This window comes from Alosa sapidissima, chromosome 2 (genome assembly GCF_018492685.1).
Source record: "Alosa sapidissima isolate fAloSap1 chromosome 2, fAloSap1.pri, whole genome shotgun sequence".
Classification (NCBI taxonomy): domain Eukaryota; kingdom Metazoa; phylum Chordata; class Actinopteri; order Clupeiformes; family Clupeidae; genus Alosa; species Alosa sapidissima.
This window is the reverse complement of record NC_055958.1, coordinates 9,524,203-9,543,377: the sequence shown is the minus strand read 5'-3', so window position 1 is coordinate 9,543,377 and position 19,175 is coordinate 9,524,203. Positions and strand designations below refer to the sequence as shown.

The 19,175-nt window shown below is 39.0% G+C and overlaps 1 protein-coding gene across 14 annotated transcripts in view; it reads right to left on the bottom strand.

The window, feature by feature from the left end:
- Positions 1-19,175, bottom strand: part of mycbp2 (MYC binding protein 2) — a 301,458-nt gene that overhangs the window by 259,684 nt on the left and 22,599 nt on the right. For all 14 annotated transcript variants that reach the window (XM_042066141.1, XM_042066068.1, XM_042066086.1 and 11 more), the window contains 10 exons: positions 18,236-18,311; positions 14,647-14,862; positions 9,260-9,413; positions 8,141-8,337; positions 6,932-7,174; positions 5,049-5,120; positions 3,372-3,468; positions 2,157-2,230; positions 347-485; positions 29-105 (listed from right to left, as the gene is read on the bottom strand). In XM_042066141.1, the coding sequence (XP_041922075.1) occupies positions 29-105; positions 347-485; positions 2,157-2,230; positions 3,372-3,468; positions 5,049-5,120; positions 6,932-7,174; positions 8,141-8,337; positions 9,260-9,413; positions 14,647-14,862; positions 18,236-18,311 (1,345 nt within the window). The remainder of the gene's footprint in view (positions 1-28; positions 106-346; positions 486-2,156; positions 2,231-3,371; positions 3,469-5,048; positions 5,121-6,931; positions 7,175-8,140; positions 8,338-9,259; positions 9,414-14,646; positions 14,863-18,235; positions 18,312-19,175) is intronic.

The following is a 19,175-nucleotide window of genomic DNA, read 5'->3' as shown; positions in this document are numbered from 1 at the left end:
CACTGGCCCCATCAAGTAACACCCATACCTTTCCTGAGGCAGTCTTCATCAATGCAAATTCCCTGCCTGCTCCCAACAATGCTGCCTCCTCATCAAACCCTGTGCCTGAGAAACAGAATTTTCAGCAAGGCAAGGCAGATTTATTCATATGGTAACAATTCAAATACATTTGTAATTCAAAGTGCTATACAAATGAGTAGCACAGAAAATAGATTTCCAAAGGTATGAAGTGTATTAAAATATTTACTCAAAAATAAATACAATTAGCAGTCAAACCTAAAATCCCCCCATAAAACTTTCAACAGTCACCAAATAATCCCAGTGTTTATTTACAAGCATTACTCACTGATGATGTGCAGTTCCTTCTCCAAATCAAAAAGGGAGATGCCACAGGCATGGAGACACTTCCTTGCCAGCTTTAGCTGTAGCTCTTGCTGCAACACCAGGTCTGAGCTGGCAGCATAGATGCGTACCACAAAGCCATCCTGTTTTGCAATAACAAAAGATATTAACAATGAAAAAACTAAAGTGGACCTCAAATAATTAACATTATTAACTATTAACACATGATGTCAAGAATGGACTCTCACACCTTCAATGTCTGAATGTTAATACATTTGCAGTAATGAGAGACTGAAACAGTTCTGAATTTGAACCATGACCAGATTTATGATTTAAAAGTGGAAAATATCTGGCAATGTTTAGGACAGCTATCAAAATAGTTTGATATCTAGTCCTTGCCAGCAAAGCATCACAGACTATGCTAAGGTAGCTTGGTTAACTACTAACTAGAGTGCTTTCCCGAGGAACTGCAAAGTGTGCTTGCTCAGGTGCGGTTCACCAACGGAAGCAGACAGTAGAATAGGGTTGAGGATTCCAACAGTAACTAATTTTTGAAAATCAGGCATACGGGTCAAAAGTCTTATGCAAGATCACCGTTTGTAAATAAAAAAATAAAAAACATCTCAAAGTTTATAGCCCTTAACTTCAGCAAGGATCTACACGGCAAAAATTGCTTATCTAAGAAAATCTAACCAACTGTTATTAATCTTATATCAAGATCTAAAAATCTAATTTGTACTGTTTTCAGTATAAAAAGACTTATCTACATTGCAAAAACTGCTTATCTAACAAAATCTAACCAAGTGTTATTAATCTTATATCAAGATAGAAAAAACTGGTTGGTATTGTTTTCAGTATAAAGAGACTTACCTAGTGCTTTCTTGTGAAATCATTTGACTTAATTTAAAAAAAATGGACTTATTTTAAGACATCTCATCTTGAAAACAAGCTAATTTGTCTGCCAGTGCGTTAAGCAAATTTGTCCTAAAACAAGCAAATTTGTCTGCCAGTGCGTTGAGCAAATTTGTCTTGATAAGACTCCTTAAAATAAGTTAAAGTCTTCTTAAATTAAGTTACAATTATCTTTTGAGAGGGCGCTAGGTAAGTCTTTTCATACTAAAATCAATACCAAATAGATTTTTTAATCTTAATATAAGATCAATAACACTTGGTTAGAATTAATTTTTTGCAGTGTGGTCCGACTTCCCCAGTGGGGGAAGGGGGGTGGCACTGTAAGCATCCCTCACGTTTGCATACATGAGATCTATTGTCCTGTTTTTCCTAGTTGGGCAGTCAACAAACTGGTAAAAGTTTGTGAGGGTGGAATCCAGTGTAATGTGGTTGAAGTCACCAGAAATCGCAAAGAAGGCATCACTGTGCTGAGTTTGGAGCCTAGCGACTGTAGAGTGAATGACGTCACACGCTGTGTCCGGGAGGGCTTCAAGTTCAAGTTCAATAATTTATTGCCATGTCAACAAAGTTCATTGGAATTTGTCTTGGTGCCATTCCAGTTAAAAAAATACAAGACAATACACAGGACAAACACTTGAGGCGGAACGTAGACACAAACAACAATGGCGTGCGAGAACTCCTTAATAAGACTCCTTAAATTAAGTCAAACTCTTATTAAATGAAGTCAAAATGATCTTACGAGACAGCGCTGGGTAAATCTCTTTATACGAAAAACAATACCAAATACATTTTTTTATCTAAATATGACATTGATAACACTTACAGATTTAAATTTTTGCAGTGTAGGCTATTGTTGTAATGACAAACATTGGACAATTGCTTTGTTGAAAATTAGAACTCACATCTTTGCAGGCAGCAATCTGATTGATATGCTCTCCATCAGTGAACACAATGTTCTGTCCATCGGTTTTCAGACCTTAAAAGATATAAGGTGCATTCTTCATACACAATGATCTGAGGAACCAGCATGAAAAAGACTTCGAACATTTTTACATCCATACTTTTCATGATTGCTTCTGGTCTTCTGACAAAATGTATCAAAATCTTTTAACCACTATGAGCTTTCACAAACAAAACCATTTTGGCAGCAATACTTATACCACTCAAGGATTGGAACATAATGATGTAAAATGAAACATTAGTTTTGAGACCAAACAACTGAACTGAACAACGAAACCAAGCAGTTGAGCTGCTTTCTTGCTGGTGTGTCTACACTTTACCACACTAGTTGGGGAAACAAATAAACAAACTCTGGGACAAGTTCGGTGGGATAAGTAGTTTTTACTTAATTATTACTTATTATTACGTATATTTGCATTTCGTTCTCTTGTTTTTTGTAATACTACCGAGAAATATGTTAACCATTCCTGAGTTCCAGACTGGTCATAAGTTATTGACCTTTGGGGCAGCAGGTTGTGCGCAACAGAGTAGCCTACTGACACAACAAGATACAGAGAGGAGTTGCAGCTTTATTCAATTACCCGCTGTTGAAACTATACATATGTTTCCCTCACAAACTCTGGTTTGGTTGCTAGCTTTTTCCCAGCTTCTAGCCGTTTATCTGCGTCGAGTGTTTACTCCATATGAAAACGATTGCACGATGAGCAAGAACTCTAATCCTCCAGCACAAATCCACTTAAACAGCATGTCCGGCAGCCTATGTCCGGCAGCCTCTGTTTACGATATTGTGAATCATACTGATATGACTTGAGCGTATCGTTGCATCCCTACTTATTACACCTTTAACAGGCTAGCAAGTAAACTGTAACATTACATTTCAAAAGTAAGCTTCCCAACCCTGTGTTTTTTTTTTTTCATGTTTCTTTAGTTACTGTTACAGGAATGTCAAAGCAAATTCACTAGATGACCAGATTAGACATGCCTACTACTACAATACTTTATATGTGGTTTTGCTTTGTGCTTCCCTGATCATTTATAATGATTGCAACCACCTAGTACACCAATTTTCTACCATAGCAACCATGTGAAATGACTGGAGAATGAACCTTGTTAAATTACATAATTAGTCTGATTTCTGACTGAGAGATATACAGTACCTGGCATGGCGATGGTTCCCTCTTGTTCCAGTGTTTCAGGGTTGATCCTAATGGCAGTTACATTGTGGCTACTCATATCACAATATAGCAGGCAGTCCTAGGTATAAATGTATCAATACAAAATGATATACGTCACACAAACTATACAGTGTCAACAGCTGCCTTAAAGGAACCGTATGTAAGAAATGTACTTCAATTAATCATAAAATGGCCCTGATATGTCACTAGACATTAAGAAATAATGTTTATTTCAAATACTTATATCACTGACAACGGTAGTCCGGCCAGGATATTGTCATTTAAAAAGTGAAGTTGCAGCCCTCAACTGGTGTTGATGTTGTCATGTTGTGTTTTGGCCTGATGCGCCACCCTCCACCTATCTACTAATCATGAAGTCAGTAGTGTTTCGGCATCCAGGTTGCCAGCTCTGCCAGTCAGGGGAGGGAATACACCGCTCTACAGTAATTTGAAAGTGATTGCAGTACCAGTTTTGGCCACAATCGTAGATACAGTTCCTTTAAATATCAGACATCTTAACATGTATCCCACATGTGCTAGCTATGCCTTAATTGCTGTTGTCCTTGCCAAATATAACTAGATCAAAAACTTTTGGCATTAGCACTCATATGCCAAAGACTATTTCCATGGCCACAGGTATGTTTTGTGTAAAACATGGAGGACATAGTTTGGACACCCCCTGGCTTACCATGAAATTTTACTCAACCTCAACCAATCGTCAGCATTTATGCCACTAACCAAGGAAGAACAGTACTTTGCCTCTCGGCTTAGAGATCTAGTTGGTCTGATGAAAAAACAGCTTCAATTATAGTAACGCTCCGCATTTTTTGACAGTAACGTTGTTATTAAAATGGGAAGTGTAATCAATTAGATTACTCATTACTGAAAAAGTAACTCCGTTAGTAGCGCCGTTATACCTAAACGCCGTTACTACCAACACTGACAGCGACCTAGCCATTTAAGTGTGTCAAAATAAAAGTCTAGTGTCCATGTATCCACTAATACTGTATTATTTCATGTATGAAGGTTATACTATAGCAGCTTTAAGAATTGCGCCCGGTCGCGGCCGTTACAGGAGATAGTAGAACGGGTGTCGACGGCCGCTATGGGGTATAGAGGGTTAACCTGTACCTTATAAGGACATAACAGGAAAGTAGTGATTGTATGCAACATAATTTTGGCATAATTAACATAATTTTAGCCCCTTTGACTGTTCAGCGATTTTGCGTACCAGGCACACATTCACATCAAAATGTAAGCTAATAAACACACAGCCCATGCTACACTAAAGTGGATCTTTGCCTGTAGACATGAGGTAAAAAACCTCAGTGTTTCTCGCTGTTAATAGGTAAATTAAATTCTTGCTGAAGTAAGCTTAAAAAGAGTCACTCGCAAATTCATGTTCCTCCAGCTGGCCTTTTTGAATTCCTTTGCGAAAATGAAAAATCTACTCTGGGAGCATTGTGAATTCACCTAGGTTTAATAGCCTAATGTTGCCTTGGAAGGTTATAGCTTGTTCACCAGTTGTTGCAGTTAGCATTATATTTTTCATGTGTCGCTGATTAAACATGACGTTTTAAAGTTTTCATAGCTGAAACGCTCTGGGGTAGCGCAGACCTTTGAGTATAATTCAGCCCACAGCACTTTAAAGCATGTTACCTGAGCAAATCCCAGCCATGATTTCTTGTCCTTCCAGTTTCTTATGCGTGAAGTGGAATTATACACATGTCCCTAAAATCAAAAATAATTTACATTAGGACAATACAAAAGCAATTGACGGAATATCCTATTTAAGTGTGTTTGCTTGCTATTGACAATATGCTTGCAGAGAAGTTGATAAAATGATGTATTGACAGTACTAATTTTGCTCTTGATAATTAAAATACTATAAATATTAAAAATAATACAATGTTTGGTAACACTTTACTTGACAGTATTGACATAGGAGTGACATGACACTGTCATGAACACATGAGACTGTCATGACACATGAACCCTAACACCTAACCCCAAATCTTAACCTCTAACCCTAATCCTAACTTGGGGCAGCCGTGGCCTACTGGTTAGCACTTCGGACCTGTAACCGGAGGGTTGCCGGCTGAAGTGCCCTTGAGAAAGGCACCCAACCCCTCACTGCTCCCCGAGCGCCGCTGTTGATGCAGGCAGCTCACTGCGCCGGGATTAGTGTGTGCTTCACCTCACTGTGTGTACACTGTGTGCTGTGTGTGTTTCACTAATTCACGGATTGGGATAAATGCAGAGACCAAATTTCCCTCACGGGATCAAAAGAGTATATATACTTACTTATACTTGTTATGAAAAAAAAAAATGAATGACACTTAATAACAGAAGTGTTGTCATAAACGTTTATGACTTGTTTATGACACATTCATGACAGTGTCATGTCACTTATGTCGATACTGTCAAGTAGAGTAACCTAATTTCATTTCAAGTTCATTCATTTCATAAAAATGGAAAATGCTATGGTGTTGATGTTTTTTTTTTTTTGCCAATAACTAAGTAACAGGTTAGCCCCATAGCTAGCAAAAAAACAACAAAAACGTAAAAAAAAATTTAACAAATTTGTAATACTCCCTTCTAAAAACAACACATTGTTACTTGCAGAAGAAGAAAACAACTCTATATGCTTTTATACATGTAAACAACAAGAAAGCACTGTTTTACAGCAGTCATTTCAAGTTGTGGGATTTTTACATGAAGGAAGCTTCTGAGCTTCACTGTATGTCCATTTTACATACCAGACTGTCATTATTCAACTATACCAAGGTAAACTCATTTGATCCCTTTAATAGCAATGACTCTGCCACGGTGCTATAAGCGTTTTTTTTTTTTTACTTTTGGTAAGGCTACGATATGCATTTGCAATTTTTCTATGAAGCATGATGTTTAATGCCATATTGCAGCACATATAAGTAATGTTAACACCGTACCGGGATTAACAAGGTTACCAGACCAGAGGGGCTACTAGGAAACGAGATGAGTGGTAGGGTATATTGAATTTAAAGCTCAAGGCGCGCTCAGTCTGGCCTAGGCTCGTCACCAATTGTTGAAAACATTCAAGGCTTAGTCCGAAACTTTGCAGGGATCCGGGGAAATTATTTTTTTACACATTTTGTCTTTATTAAGGCCAACAGGTTTCAAAACAAGGTAGGATTTGTTTTTACATATTTTCTCTTTGGTTAAATGATTTACAGGTTCCTGGTACAGAGGATAAGAAAGAGAGAAAAAAAATAATGATAGAAAATAAAACCACAAGGATTTTCCAACTGTATCCATAGTTATCTTCATATCTATATCAGTTTTCTTACCAGACACAAAGTATTTTTTTTGTTTTTGGTTGTTTTTTACATTTTTGTATATTAACAATAGGAACAGTTAGAACATGGGGGGGGGGGGGGGTTACTACACTTCTCTGAAAGAAAAAAAAGAAATACACTGTACAGCAATGAGCACATTACTAACAATATGAGGCACCTACCTTCACAATACATCATACAGAAGGAAGTGGCTTTTTTGCTTACCCGCACTGTGCCACTGTATCCAGATCCAAGTTTGAAGAGACCGTCCTTGCAGAGTAAATAGAGGAAAGAGCCATCAGCCTGCAACAGGCAGTGCTCATCGTCATCAATACTCAGCTCCCCCAGTGGCCACTTATTCATGAGTGCTGCATGTTTTATACCATTTCCAAACCAATCCTGAATTTGGATCTTGCCCACCAGAACTGCCTGTACACTCCTTTGTAATGCATTCAGGATGGCTGGCACCTGGAAGATACAGATTGTTCACAATTTAGGACACTGACTCATGACTGAAAAGGAACATGTATCTAGGGGATGTGAAGTCGCTTAACTTTTAGGCAGTTTAATAGTGTTCTATACCAAAATTCTATACCACTGCAAGAATAAACTATCAAATGACAAGGCAAGGTAAAAATAAATTGGTGGCTTTTTCCTGTTATTGTTACTGTTAATAGTACATTCATAGCACTGTATGTATAGCTATGACATTGCTGTCTGCGTTATTGTTAACACAACCTGATCAATTACATTTGCATACATTTATTCATTTAGCAGATCATGCTTTTATCCAAAGTGACTTACATATGTCAATCATATTACAAGGGCGTTGTCTCCGGAGCACAACGGTGGAAGCCGAGAATCGAACCCACAACTTTTCAGGTTACTGCATGCTAGCCTACTGCCATCCACACTACGCTACCACTGCCTACCAATTTTGCTTCACAAAATTCTCAAAAAACTCTAGAAATTCTCTGCCAGATGTGCAGAGAATACAGCAGTCAGGGTATGGGGGCAGTGAAAAAGCCCTAAACATTGGTGTCAGTCAAATCAATATGATGCATGTTTTGACATACTGCATACACATAACTGAAAAGGCATATCTCAACGCAACGAAATAATCAGGCTGATTTGTTTTTGTAAGTCATAAAACAAGGGTGTGTTTGGACAAATTAACCCAATCCTTACTGACTTGCAGGGTATTTTTTTCCCCCCCAAATCATTTTGAAAAAATAGCTTTTGTGACAACCTACCTAGATATTTACTTTTACAGGACACCCATTCTACCATGTCAGAGTTAGCCATTTTATTACCATAACATTGCAAGATGCATAGTACTACCCATTTACCAGCCAACATACATTTGATTTTCGTAAGCTTAGGCTAAGAGAGGCAATTACGCTGATGTAGGTTAAAACAACACTAGAGTCTCACCTTTATACTTTGGCAGGCATGACTACCATTGTTGGTGAGGATTGTGGACACAGCTTGTAGGATTTTGCCGGTATCACCCCATGACACCACCAAGCTGAAGAGACAGGCACAGGACAGCGCTGTCAGGGCCTGCCCTGTAGGGTCATTCATTCCAGTACTTCGCACAGTTATCTCCAGCAGTAAGTGGAAAAGGGACTCTGTTGATGGTTGGAGTATTGCATTAGTGACATCAAACCATAAATGGAATGAGTGATCTGCAAACACTAAATAGCAATAGTAATAAAGATGTTATTGGCATAATTACATTTTCATTTACAGTTTTTTACCCAAAGGAAGAAAACATGTTATGAAAACACTGCACAAGCTGTCTTTAACTCATTGAGTGCCAAAAACGTAATATTACGTTTTTCCTTTCCATGCGTTGAGTGCCAAAAACGTAATATTACGTTTTTAGCTTTTTTTTTTAATTACGAAACTAGACACTCTAACACACCTTAAATGTGATTTGGGAACTCTGTGATGAATGGAAATGAAATATATGACGATCGAAAACTCATGAAAACGCACAATCTGGACATTTTATCTGGACATTTTATCATAACTCGGTTGCCGCTTTGGGTCGAATCAGTGACGCTGGCACATCAGCTTAAAACCAGGCCATTTTCGTGGGTCTATCACTAGGTGGCAGTCTCACCAGGTCTCGCTGATCACTTCCCGGAAAGTTTACAGGCAACACTTCATATTTCATGAAAGACTAAGATCTCCATTTCTAGAAAAAAACAGCAATTTTGATGAAAACTAGCCACTGTTTAGCTTGGGATTTCTCAGGAACAGAGGCGTGAAGAAATACACGGTTTGCACCCACTGAGAGCTTAAAGTCTCACCTTTTAAACGAGCCATTGTATGTGTTCATAGCTATAACACAGAATATGCTGTGGCTGTACACTCTAGGACAAAGCTTCCGAAAACAGCTTGGCATTCAATGAGTTAAATTGCAATTCTTAGAATATAGCCAAAAACCAAAATGTCACTTCCTGTGTTATTAGAGTAACATTCATGGACATAGTTCTGCTATTAGTAAAATAGTTAAAAAAAAATAAGTGTGGGAATGAGACACACCAAGGACATCTGGTGGTTCAGTCTGGAAGCTCTCAGGTTGCTGGCCCTGCAGCATGTCCAGTAGTGCCTGTAAACTCCGCAAGCATAGAGAAGGATGCGAAAAACGTGTCTCCTTTATCAGCTCAAACACTCCACATAGCCCAATGCCAATGATCTGGAGGAAAGAAAACAGGTAACTGTTATTACCGCAATCTTTTATACCAACCATTACAATGCAACAAGGAGAAAGATAAATGGGTCATTCTATGTCAAAACAACCGGTGCTTCCCACTTGACCCACTCACATTTTCTTTATTCACCGATATTGTGTGCTCTGTCTCAAAAGAGGGTTTGAACAGTTACACCTCCAAATTTTGAGTATATCTAGAATTTTACAACGGATGTTTTTCCTGAGTAAATTAAATAGTTAAGGTTGACCGTTGATCTTGGAGCTGTTTCATAAAGCCATCCTCCAGAGCATCCAGAGTAATCCCTTGCATTACTTCTTTACTCTCTATGGAAAGTAACGCGTTAAGGCTTCTACATACTCGACGCACCCGACCGGTAGCGCAACAATGTGATGTCAAAATGACGTAGATCTCTCTGGCGCGCCAGGGTTTGGGCCGGGTAGCTCACGGTAGCGCACCACTCCGGCGCGACAACCGGAAGATGGACTAGTTCGAGAGCAAGCAAGAGTTGCAGTGTTTTGTTACAGTCGTGAATTTTTAATAGTTTGCTATATAAGTTAACAAAGTTACCAGCGAGAGTTGCAACACATGGAATTAAGAGGAAAGAATAGAAACGATTTATTTTCAAACAAAGGATATCTACTAAGGCCTGAACAAAATATCTTTCCACTTCAGGAAATTACACAAACTCAGCCAGCTGCTAGCTAGATAGCCAGCTAACTAAACTGTACATTTCCCTTGGGATGACTAAAGTATCTATCTATCTATCTATCTATCTATCTATCTATCTATCTATCTATCTATCTATCTATCTATCTATCTATCTATCTACACACCTTGGAAACTAGATGATAATGATGATGGTAGTTGTGAATAGCAGCAACCAAAGTCTGAGGTACCATCACAGAGGCTAGCTACTAGTGTTTCTTACTGCAGCTTCTTCTACTGTGTAACGTAGTTAGCGTTAGTCTTTTCACAACAGCGACACCTCTGTTCAGGAGAATATTGCAACTAGTGTCGCGACCACCACGCGCGAGTATAAATGGCGCTCCTGTGACATCATATTGTCGCGCTACCGGTCGGGAGTGGCGAGTATGTGGGACACTTTACATCACTTTTGCGCTACTGTGTCGAAATGTTTCTACGGATACTGTTATTGATATAGTCCCATTTTATTTATTATTGAATTAATGTTGTGTGAAACATTAGGTCGCATAATCTAGTCTTTTGTTCATTGCTTTGTCTTACTGAAAGCTGCCTCAAAGTTCACAAACACGGCACCTCAGTGCCAGTGCCAACCTTGTGCAAATTGCTTTATGGAAGCGCTGCTGCCCAGCTCGCGCATCCGCCATCACAATGTTGAATGGTGACAGACACACAACTAGATGCTCTTGTTCACACTGAAAACAGTGGCAGTCCTAGCTTGTATAATTTTCTTGGAGGCAATTCGTGGTGAGATTGACTTCAGACTAGTCATTAGTTCGTTGTGCACTGTTTACCGTTCTCCCACTCAGTAGTAAGGTAACAAATACTCCGATGGGTTTTGTTTTTTGCGAATGTTCTTGGTGCCGCGCACACCAGTGTTGTAGTACTGGAGACTCGAACTCGAGTCCGAGTCATTAGCTAAATTTAGAGACTTGTGACTTGACTTGGACTTGAGCACTGAATGACTCGATCGAACTTGGACTCGGACTCGTGCATTCGCACTCGCGATGACTCGTCAAGGACTCTACTTTTTTTTGTAATATATCATAAGGCTATAATTGTAGTATGTCATTAGGCTATAAGTTGCTATATTATTTTAATATCTAAATTAGGCTATGTGTAATGCTAATTTTAGTGAAAGGGAATGTTAGGCTACTGCTTTGTGTCATACATCGCAAGTCACATCATGTTCACATGCAAAGCAAACTAACGTTAACTTTAACAACACCGAAATGCCTGGAGACATGGCCGCCGCCATGTCAATGTAGTATTACCAGGCAATATTAGTTCTCCAAAATGACATGACATTAACTAAGATTACACTCAACATAGGCTAAACATCACACACAGCTGCTGGAAAGCTGATCATCGTGACTTGGTGAACAGTGTTTTTCCTGACTGACGCGAGAAGCGAGGTTCCATTCATTAATTATCATTTGGGGCGTGCCCTGCCGTGCTTCTGTCTGTTAATTTGCAGCAGGCTATTATCGGATCGAAAGAAAAATAAACTAAAAGTTTTCCCGATCAAGATATAGCATACTTTCCTAATTTTGGTGTCATAAAATATAGAAGCATAACATTAAATTGCCTAGTAGAGTGTCCATGTAGCGTGTCAATGTAGGCCTACGTGTCTGCGCAAGTGAAACTGACAAACTGAACCTCTCGTGGGTAGGCCAGAAACAAGTATATTTAAAACCACGAATGAAGTGGATTACTGTTACTGTTCAAACGAGCGATTTGATAGCCTAATCCACTGCACGAAAAAAAAGGAAATAGCAACTTGTTCTATTTCTAACAGATGAATATCGTAGCAAATAGTAGCCTATGGCGATGGGAGCTTAAAAAAAACATTTATTTCACTCATCTCGCTGAAATGAACGTAGAATGTGGCCTGTTGCGCAAAGAAATGAATTAGGCAGATGATCTGCCGAAAGCTAGTTTTCATCTCCATTGTTGGCGTGAAACATGTCTCCATAGTGTCAGTGAAGTGATAACACTATGCAGTTGCAGGTAGCCAGTGTTCAAGTCACGGGAGGCAGAAAGAAACTACCAAGACGGGCCTGCTCTGTTTCTGTCCCTCCCGAACTGCGCTAAAATTGTGTAGTCTATTTAACAGCCAGACCGGTTACAAGTCCAGAGTGCTAACCAGTGGGCCACGGCTGCCTTGGACTTGGACTTGACTCGGACTTGAACACTGGGGACTCGAACCTGGACTCGGACTCGAGGCATAGTGACTTGACTACAACACTGGCGCACACACACACTTATGCCCAGTGTTTGGAATAACGCCGTTTAAAAGAACGGCGTTAGGTAACTACGTTATTTTTTCAGTAACAAAGTAATCTAATTAATTACTTTTTACAAAGTTACAACGCAGTTAACGTTAAATGCGGTGCATTACCTACTTTGCATTGATTGTATAAACTGTGTAATCCGAACACACCCCTGGCTCACAGCTAGTGAGGAGGTGGGTTAATAACGACGTATGCAATTATGATTGGCTAAGGCGGAGTCATGTTTCATGATTTCATGCACACGCGCCACACACACACGCAACAGCTAAAGTAGAGATTCGATGAAACAGCAGAGGTCAGGAGCAATCCGATGAAAAGTTGGCATTTTCAAGGTAGAGATATAAGCACTACTTCAAATTCATTGTGGTCAAAGGCAAGAGCGTTCATGTAATGTGTACATTATGTCCAGGAGCAAAGACTTTGTCGACATCCGTTGTAAGCAACTCTAATTTAATGAGGCATCTCACACACGCATCTAAAGCTAGTGGCCAAAAACACAGATAGCCTACCTCCACCACAGATGATAGCTCGCCATCCAATAGCAAAGAAGGACTCGGAGCAGTCCTCCAAGCAGCAAAAGCTAGATCTTTCTGCCTCACAACAAAAACCTATGACAGGCTGAAGTCAACCGTAGGTCTGTCGATGTGCAATATCTTGAATTTCCCCTTGGGGATCAATAAAGTATCTATCTATCTATCTATCTATCTATCTATCTAATAAATATTGAAAGTTATGCAGCCTACAAACACCTGTCTGTTCTACTAATTTCAACTGGCTTTTCAAAACTGCTCAAAAAATCCAAATTCTTTGACATATAGCAACTTTTTTTTAACAGTAACGCAAATAGTTACTTTCCCTGGTAACGAGTTACTCTTATCATAGAGTAATTCAGTTACTAACTCAGTTACTTTTTGGAACAAGTAGTGAGTAACTATAACTAATTACTTTTTTAAAGTAATGTTCCCAACACTGCTTATGCCGGTAACGCAGTTTAACTTAATTAACATACCTGCAAACTCAGAAGGGCTGAAAAAGGTGACATATTTCCGAAAGAATATAATGCTAAATGAAATAACTTGTGAACAACCAATAACTTTCCAAGACAACATTATATTATTAAGCCGAGCTAAATTCACAATCGCACTCAGTGCAGATTCGTTTTGTTTCGCAAAGCAATTCAAAACAGCCAGCTGCGGGAATGTGAATTTCGAGTAACCACTTGTTAACCTCGCCTCAGCAAGTCTTTCATTTAACCTACCGAAGGCAGGAGAAAAGTAGCCTAACAATGTGATGTTTTACCTCGAGTTTATAGTCAGAGATACACTTTAGTGTAGCATGTGGCCCGTGAATGTTAGCTAACATTTTCTTTTTTTCCTTGGTCATATCGCTGCTGCAGGCAGGCTATGCGTAACAGAAAGTGAGAGAGATAAAGCCAGCCCTCAGAAACAACTGATAGGTAGGTCTTCAAAAATAGCACAAAGAGAGGCCAATCACTTGACTGTCTCTCTCTATCAATCTCGTATGAAATCGACGATAGTCTCACTCCAGACTATGGGAAGTTGAAGTCGGGAAATGTATCTTTTTTTGCGGGAGGGCATTGTGATGCCTTACTATTATTGCTACACCGTGCAACACAATAGGAAAATACATCTCTTTTTTGAACGAAAAAAATAAATAATAAAATAAGTTGCTAATTATACTCAGGCGGCCATTAATTTACCTGAGCGGCCCGCCCAAGTAAAGTCTATGTGTGAGAAACCCTGGTATCATCTTGATGATGACTGCTTGTGCAAGGTCCTTCAAACCTCCAAAACCTTCAAAGAGGGCATGCCAGGCCTTTCCAGCCATTTAATTACAAATGTAAATGGCAAGAGTTACAGTGACTTTTTCAGATGAAATGAAAATCACGCTCTTTGGCAAAAAAGTTTCACAGATGGGCTCACTCTGACAGTTTCCTGCACAATTCTGACAATCACATATTCCCTCATAGTTAAGTCTAGAAAAGTATAGCAGTTCACTGTGAAATGTGTGATAGCAATTTAGGATTGATGCCACATGTATCTCACATTAGCAAATTCAGTCCATGACTATTATGGTGCACTTACACAGGTTGCATTACAATTCTGATCTGAATTTAGATTTACTATAAGAAAGGATTGTGAGAACTCATTGGCTGAAGGTTACAAAATGCTTGTGTAAACATCTCCACCTCATCACTGACCTTGGGGAGTTTGACAGGCGGTTCATGGTACTCCTCCTCTTCCTCACTGTCCGAGTCACCACTCTGCACAGAACTGTGTGAAGCCAGAGCAAGGGAGGCCTCCCTCTGCTGCCAGTCCAGCACGCAGTGCCGTACATTGCAGTAAACATTGAAAGCTGAAGGGTTACTGTAGAGCTTTATATCAGATACAGAAAAGGCCCCATCGAAGCCATCCGTCTGTAGATTAAGCAAAATGAGAAGTAAAAGGTAACTTAGACTTACGAAGAGAGATACGATAAAGATATACAATGAGTGTATAATAATCAAAGAGTTGATTATTGAGAGTTGATAGTTGTTGTGTTCAATTATATCTGAAGGTAATTTATCATTGCTGTATGACGAGAACTCTTAAAGATGACATGAAATGGATTCACAGAATATTTTACCTTGCTCTCTGACGTTAACATAAAAGGCATGCCACTCTGGGCTGTCAAAATACATGCTAAGATTCTATTTTATAAGACCATTTACCACCCTATAACTAGACTAGGGAATAAGATGGGCCAGGTTTTTTTTTAGAATACCAGACATACAGAAAATCTGCAGGACATGTTTTAATAAGCAATAAGCCCCAAGAGGCCATAGGTTACACTTATTCTACAACAGCTAAGGGGCGTTGTTAGGCACGACGCACTAGCGGAGTGCCTAAAACCCCCCTTAGCTGTTTTAGAATCAGTGTAACCTATGGACTCGAGTGTCTTATTGCTTTTCTATAAATACCTGGCCAAGTTTCATGAAGTAAAGGCATAGCAACTAAAAATATAACGAGTTATTCCTAGATAATCATTCTTCCGCCAAGAAATATATTTCCTCTGTCTGAATGGACTAAATCACAAACTATATATTTCCACCAGCAATTAATTTAGGATCAGCTTTGCACAAGCAGTGGAGAAGGCTACTTTCATTCTATGACGTTGCGCAATCTGTAACTGCTGCGCACACATTGCGAACAAACTCTTGCCTACATAATGCTACACAAGCGCAGTAGTGGAGAATCGCGGGAGTCAGGAGAATTCCCAGTGGATCGGTAACATTTTGCGGTCTTCATACAGAAGGTGAGCTTAAAACAGGCATGATGTTGTTTGTATAAGTTAATTACTGCACGATCAAAGCTCCTTTACTCTCACTCCCAGCGGCCCCTCCCCACAGACCTGGTAGCCTTATAACGAAGCAACAGCTGTGATGACCCGTTATGCAAGTTCACCTGAGAGTGGAGACCCTTACTGAAGGTTTTAGATGGGTGGTCGTAAACTTTTTAGTTGCCCTGGATTTTCCCTAAAAAATAGGAATAGCCCAAATGATTTGAAACCATGCTTAATAAATGAGCGTTGTTGCAACGCAAACTCAAATAATTCCTGCTAAACTTGTGGCGCGACATACAATGAAACACTCACTGCTTGTGAAAACTTGAAATAAAAAACAAATGTTTCATAGGTTAAGTTTATAAACAACCATGTTTCCAGTTCATGGTAGCTTTGTGGCCATGCACAGAAACAATCTTTATTCAACACATAAAGGGAAAAAAATAGGGCTGTCAAGCAATTAAAATTGATCTAATTAATTACATACTCTTTAAATAACTTTTTGATTAATTAATCGAAATGATGAATCGCATGTATCCATTTTTGCTATGAACGTATTTCAAAAATATTTCAATTAAAATTGTGGCAGATGAGTGAATCAATGAAAAGCCAAACCAACATTATAGACTTTAAAGCAACACCAAAGCACTTTTCCTGTCGCACGCACGCTATTTCTTTAACCAACACCGGATTTGGAAATAACAATGTCTACAGAAAAGGTAGAGTATGTCGCATGATTTTATGAAAGTATGATATATTGCGACATCAGAAGCAAGTAAAATTTGTAGTTTCTTATATGTCTCATTCCATCGAAGTACAGATCTGCTAGTGCAGTTATAGCTGATAGAGGGTCGCAAAGCGAATGCAGAAGTGCCGTTCACCCTGTTATGAGTTGATGAACCACTGAAACGATTTTGGAAATATTATTTCAAGGTACAAAAAACTCTTTGGTGTTGCTTTAAAGCAATCAGTTTCAGGTATTTTTGGTGACACTAGAGCTTCCCCTAGAGTCGCGATATATTTATATTTTACTTTGCCTTAGCCTACTTCTCATTACTTGTTCCCCCTGTACACAATGAAAATGCTTTTGTTGTGGAAGCGAAGGACTAACAACAGGCAAAATTATCTCCAAAGAGCTATATCTACTGATAAGGTAATGTTTCACGATTCTCGTGAGATGTTTTTTAGCATAGTAAAAGTTTCCACTCACTGTTGACATGTGCCGTACCCTAACACCGAGGTAATGCAGTTGATTTAGTAAAGGAGTTTGTCAGTTAGTTAGTTGGTCATATGTAGCCTATAGTAAGTAGCCTAAACAATAAGTTTGCAAAGTTAACATTGACAAGGCTGGCGGCTAGCGTTATTTATTGTCATCAAGGGGTGTGCTAACTCGTACCTTCCGGTTTGCTTGCATTGAGTTGATACTCAGGACTTGACAAACTCCTACGGTACAGACTGCAGAAATCCTTACTGCAGAAATCTCAGAACACACTCCTGTCAACAGGTCCACCTAGGCGTTTTGTTAAACTAATGCTAAATGTTCCATTCACTGGACCAAGTAGCGCTTTCTCGTCTGCCTCCTTCAGTCACTGTAGTCAGAACTGCACTTGGTCAAAGTTCACTACGAAATGTGATTAATCAGCGTTAATTTTTTTAACACGTTATATTTTCTGTAATTAATGAATCAAAATTAACTCATTGAATGCCGCGCTGTTTTCGGAAGCTTTGGCCCAGAGTGCCTGCAATCTTGATCATTGTTGACGATTTTTGTAGAGCCACAGCGTATTCTATGTTATAGCTATGGACACATACTATGGCTTGTTTGAAAGGTGAGACTTTAAGCTCTCAGTGGGTACAAACCGTTTATTTCTACATGCCTCTGTTCCTAAGAAATCCCAAGCTAAACAGTGGCTAGTTTTTATCAAAATCCCTTCTAGAAATGGAGATGTAGCGTCTTTGATGAAATATGAAGTGTTGCCTGTAAAGTTTCCGGGAAGTGACCTAGCGAGGCCTGGCGAGACTGCCACCTAGTGATAAACCCACAGAAATGGCCTGGTTTTGACCTGACGTGCATGTGTCACTGATTCAACCCAAAGCGGCAACCATCAAAAGCAGAGTTTTAAGATTAAATGTCCAGATAAAATGTCTAGATTGTGCATTTTCATGAGTTTTCGATCGTCATATATTTCATTTCCATTCATCACAGAGTTCCCAAAATCACATATAAGGTGTGTTAGAGTGTCTAGTTTCGTAATTAAAAAAAGAAAAGCTAAAAACGTAATATTACGTTTTTGGCACTCAACGCATGGGAAGGAAAAGGCACTCAATGAGTTAACATGTTATTTTGACAGCCCTAGAAAAAAACATTTTCCATTCTATATTATCTTTAATCTCTGATGACATATCATGGTTATCTTATGATTTATTATAATAAATTACTTACAAATGGAACCTTTAAGCACCCTTACCTTTGTTCTTGTTCTAGCCTTTGACTTGACTTTTTGACGTTTCTTCACTTTCTTCTTACTCAAAGTCTTCTTTCCCCTGCAACAGATAAGCCTAAATTGTATCACACTTATTTAACTTACACCACAGTATAAAACAACGTAAAAATAAGACACATGTGAGTTCACAACGAATCTGATGAAATATCTAGGCATGGTAAAGCTAAGCCCAGTGAAATAGTTATTTGTTCTGTTGCCAGATGTAAGTAACCATGTCAAACAAGGCATGGTGAACGTATGACATATTTCCTGTTTATGTGGAGAGATATTTAAATCCATTGTATCACCCTTTCAGCATTTCCCAAATACCTATATGTATATTTGAAAGTTGTTAATCTTAGGGGGGTTTCAAAAACCTACCAAATTTGATGCGTGTAGCTACAAGACTTACTAACATAAGGGGGCGCTATGGAGTTCCTAGGCAACACTCGGGACTAAACCTTTGTCCCGGATACACTGAGGTAATTGATGTGTGCACCAAATGTAATAACATTAAGGAGTTTCAAGTTTAATGAGTATCGTCCCTCTTTTAAAGACACACACACACACACAAACACACACACACAAACACACACACACACACACACTTCAACTCATTCAACATTTATTGAAAGTGATGAACTGCATTAATGATGTGATGTTTCACTTCAAGTGATTCAATTTATTCATTCATTTATTGCAGTGATGCATTTAGTTTTCAGCACTTTGAAAACACTGACTGGAGAACGTTTGCCACTCAGGCAACCCACGCACACGCACAAAAGGACTCTCACAAGTAGCAAAGAACAGGCATGACCGAAGTACCGAGTAGGCTATAGCCTAAGCCTAATATGTTCATACATCTTCCAACAAACATAAAACAGTGCTACAATGTAAATTTTAAAATAGATGTACCGCATAGCGG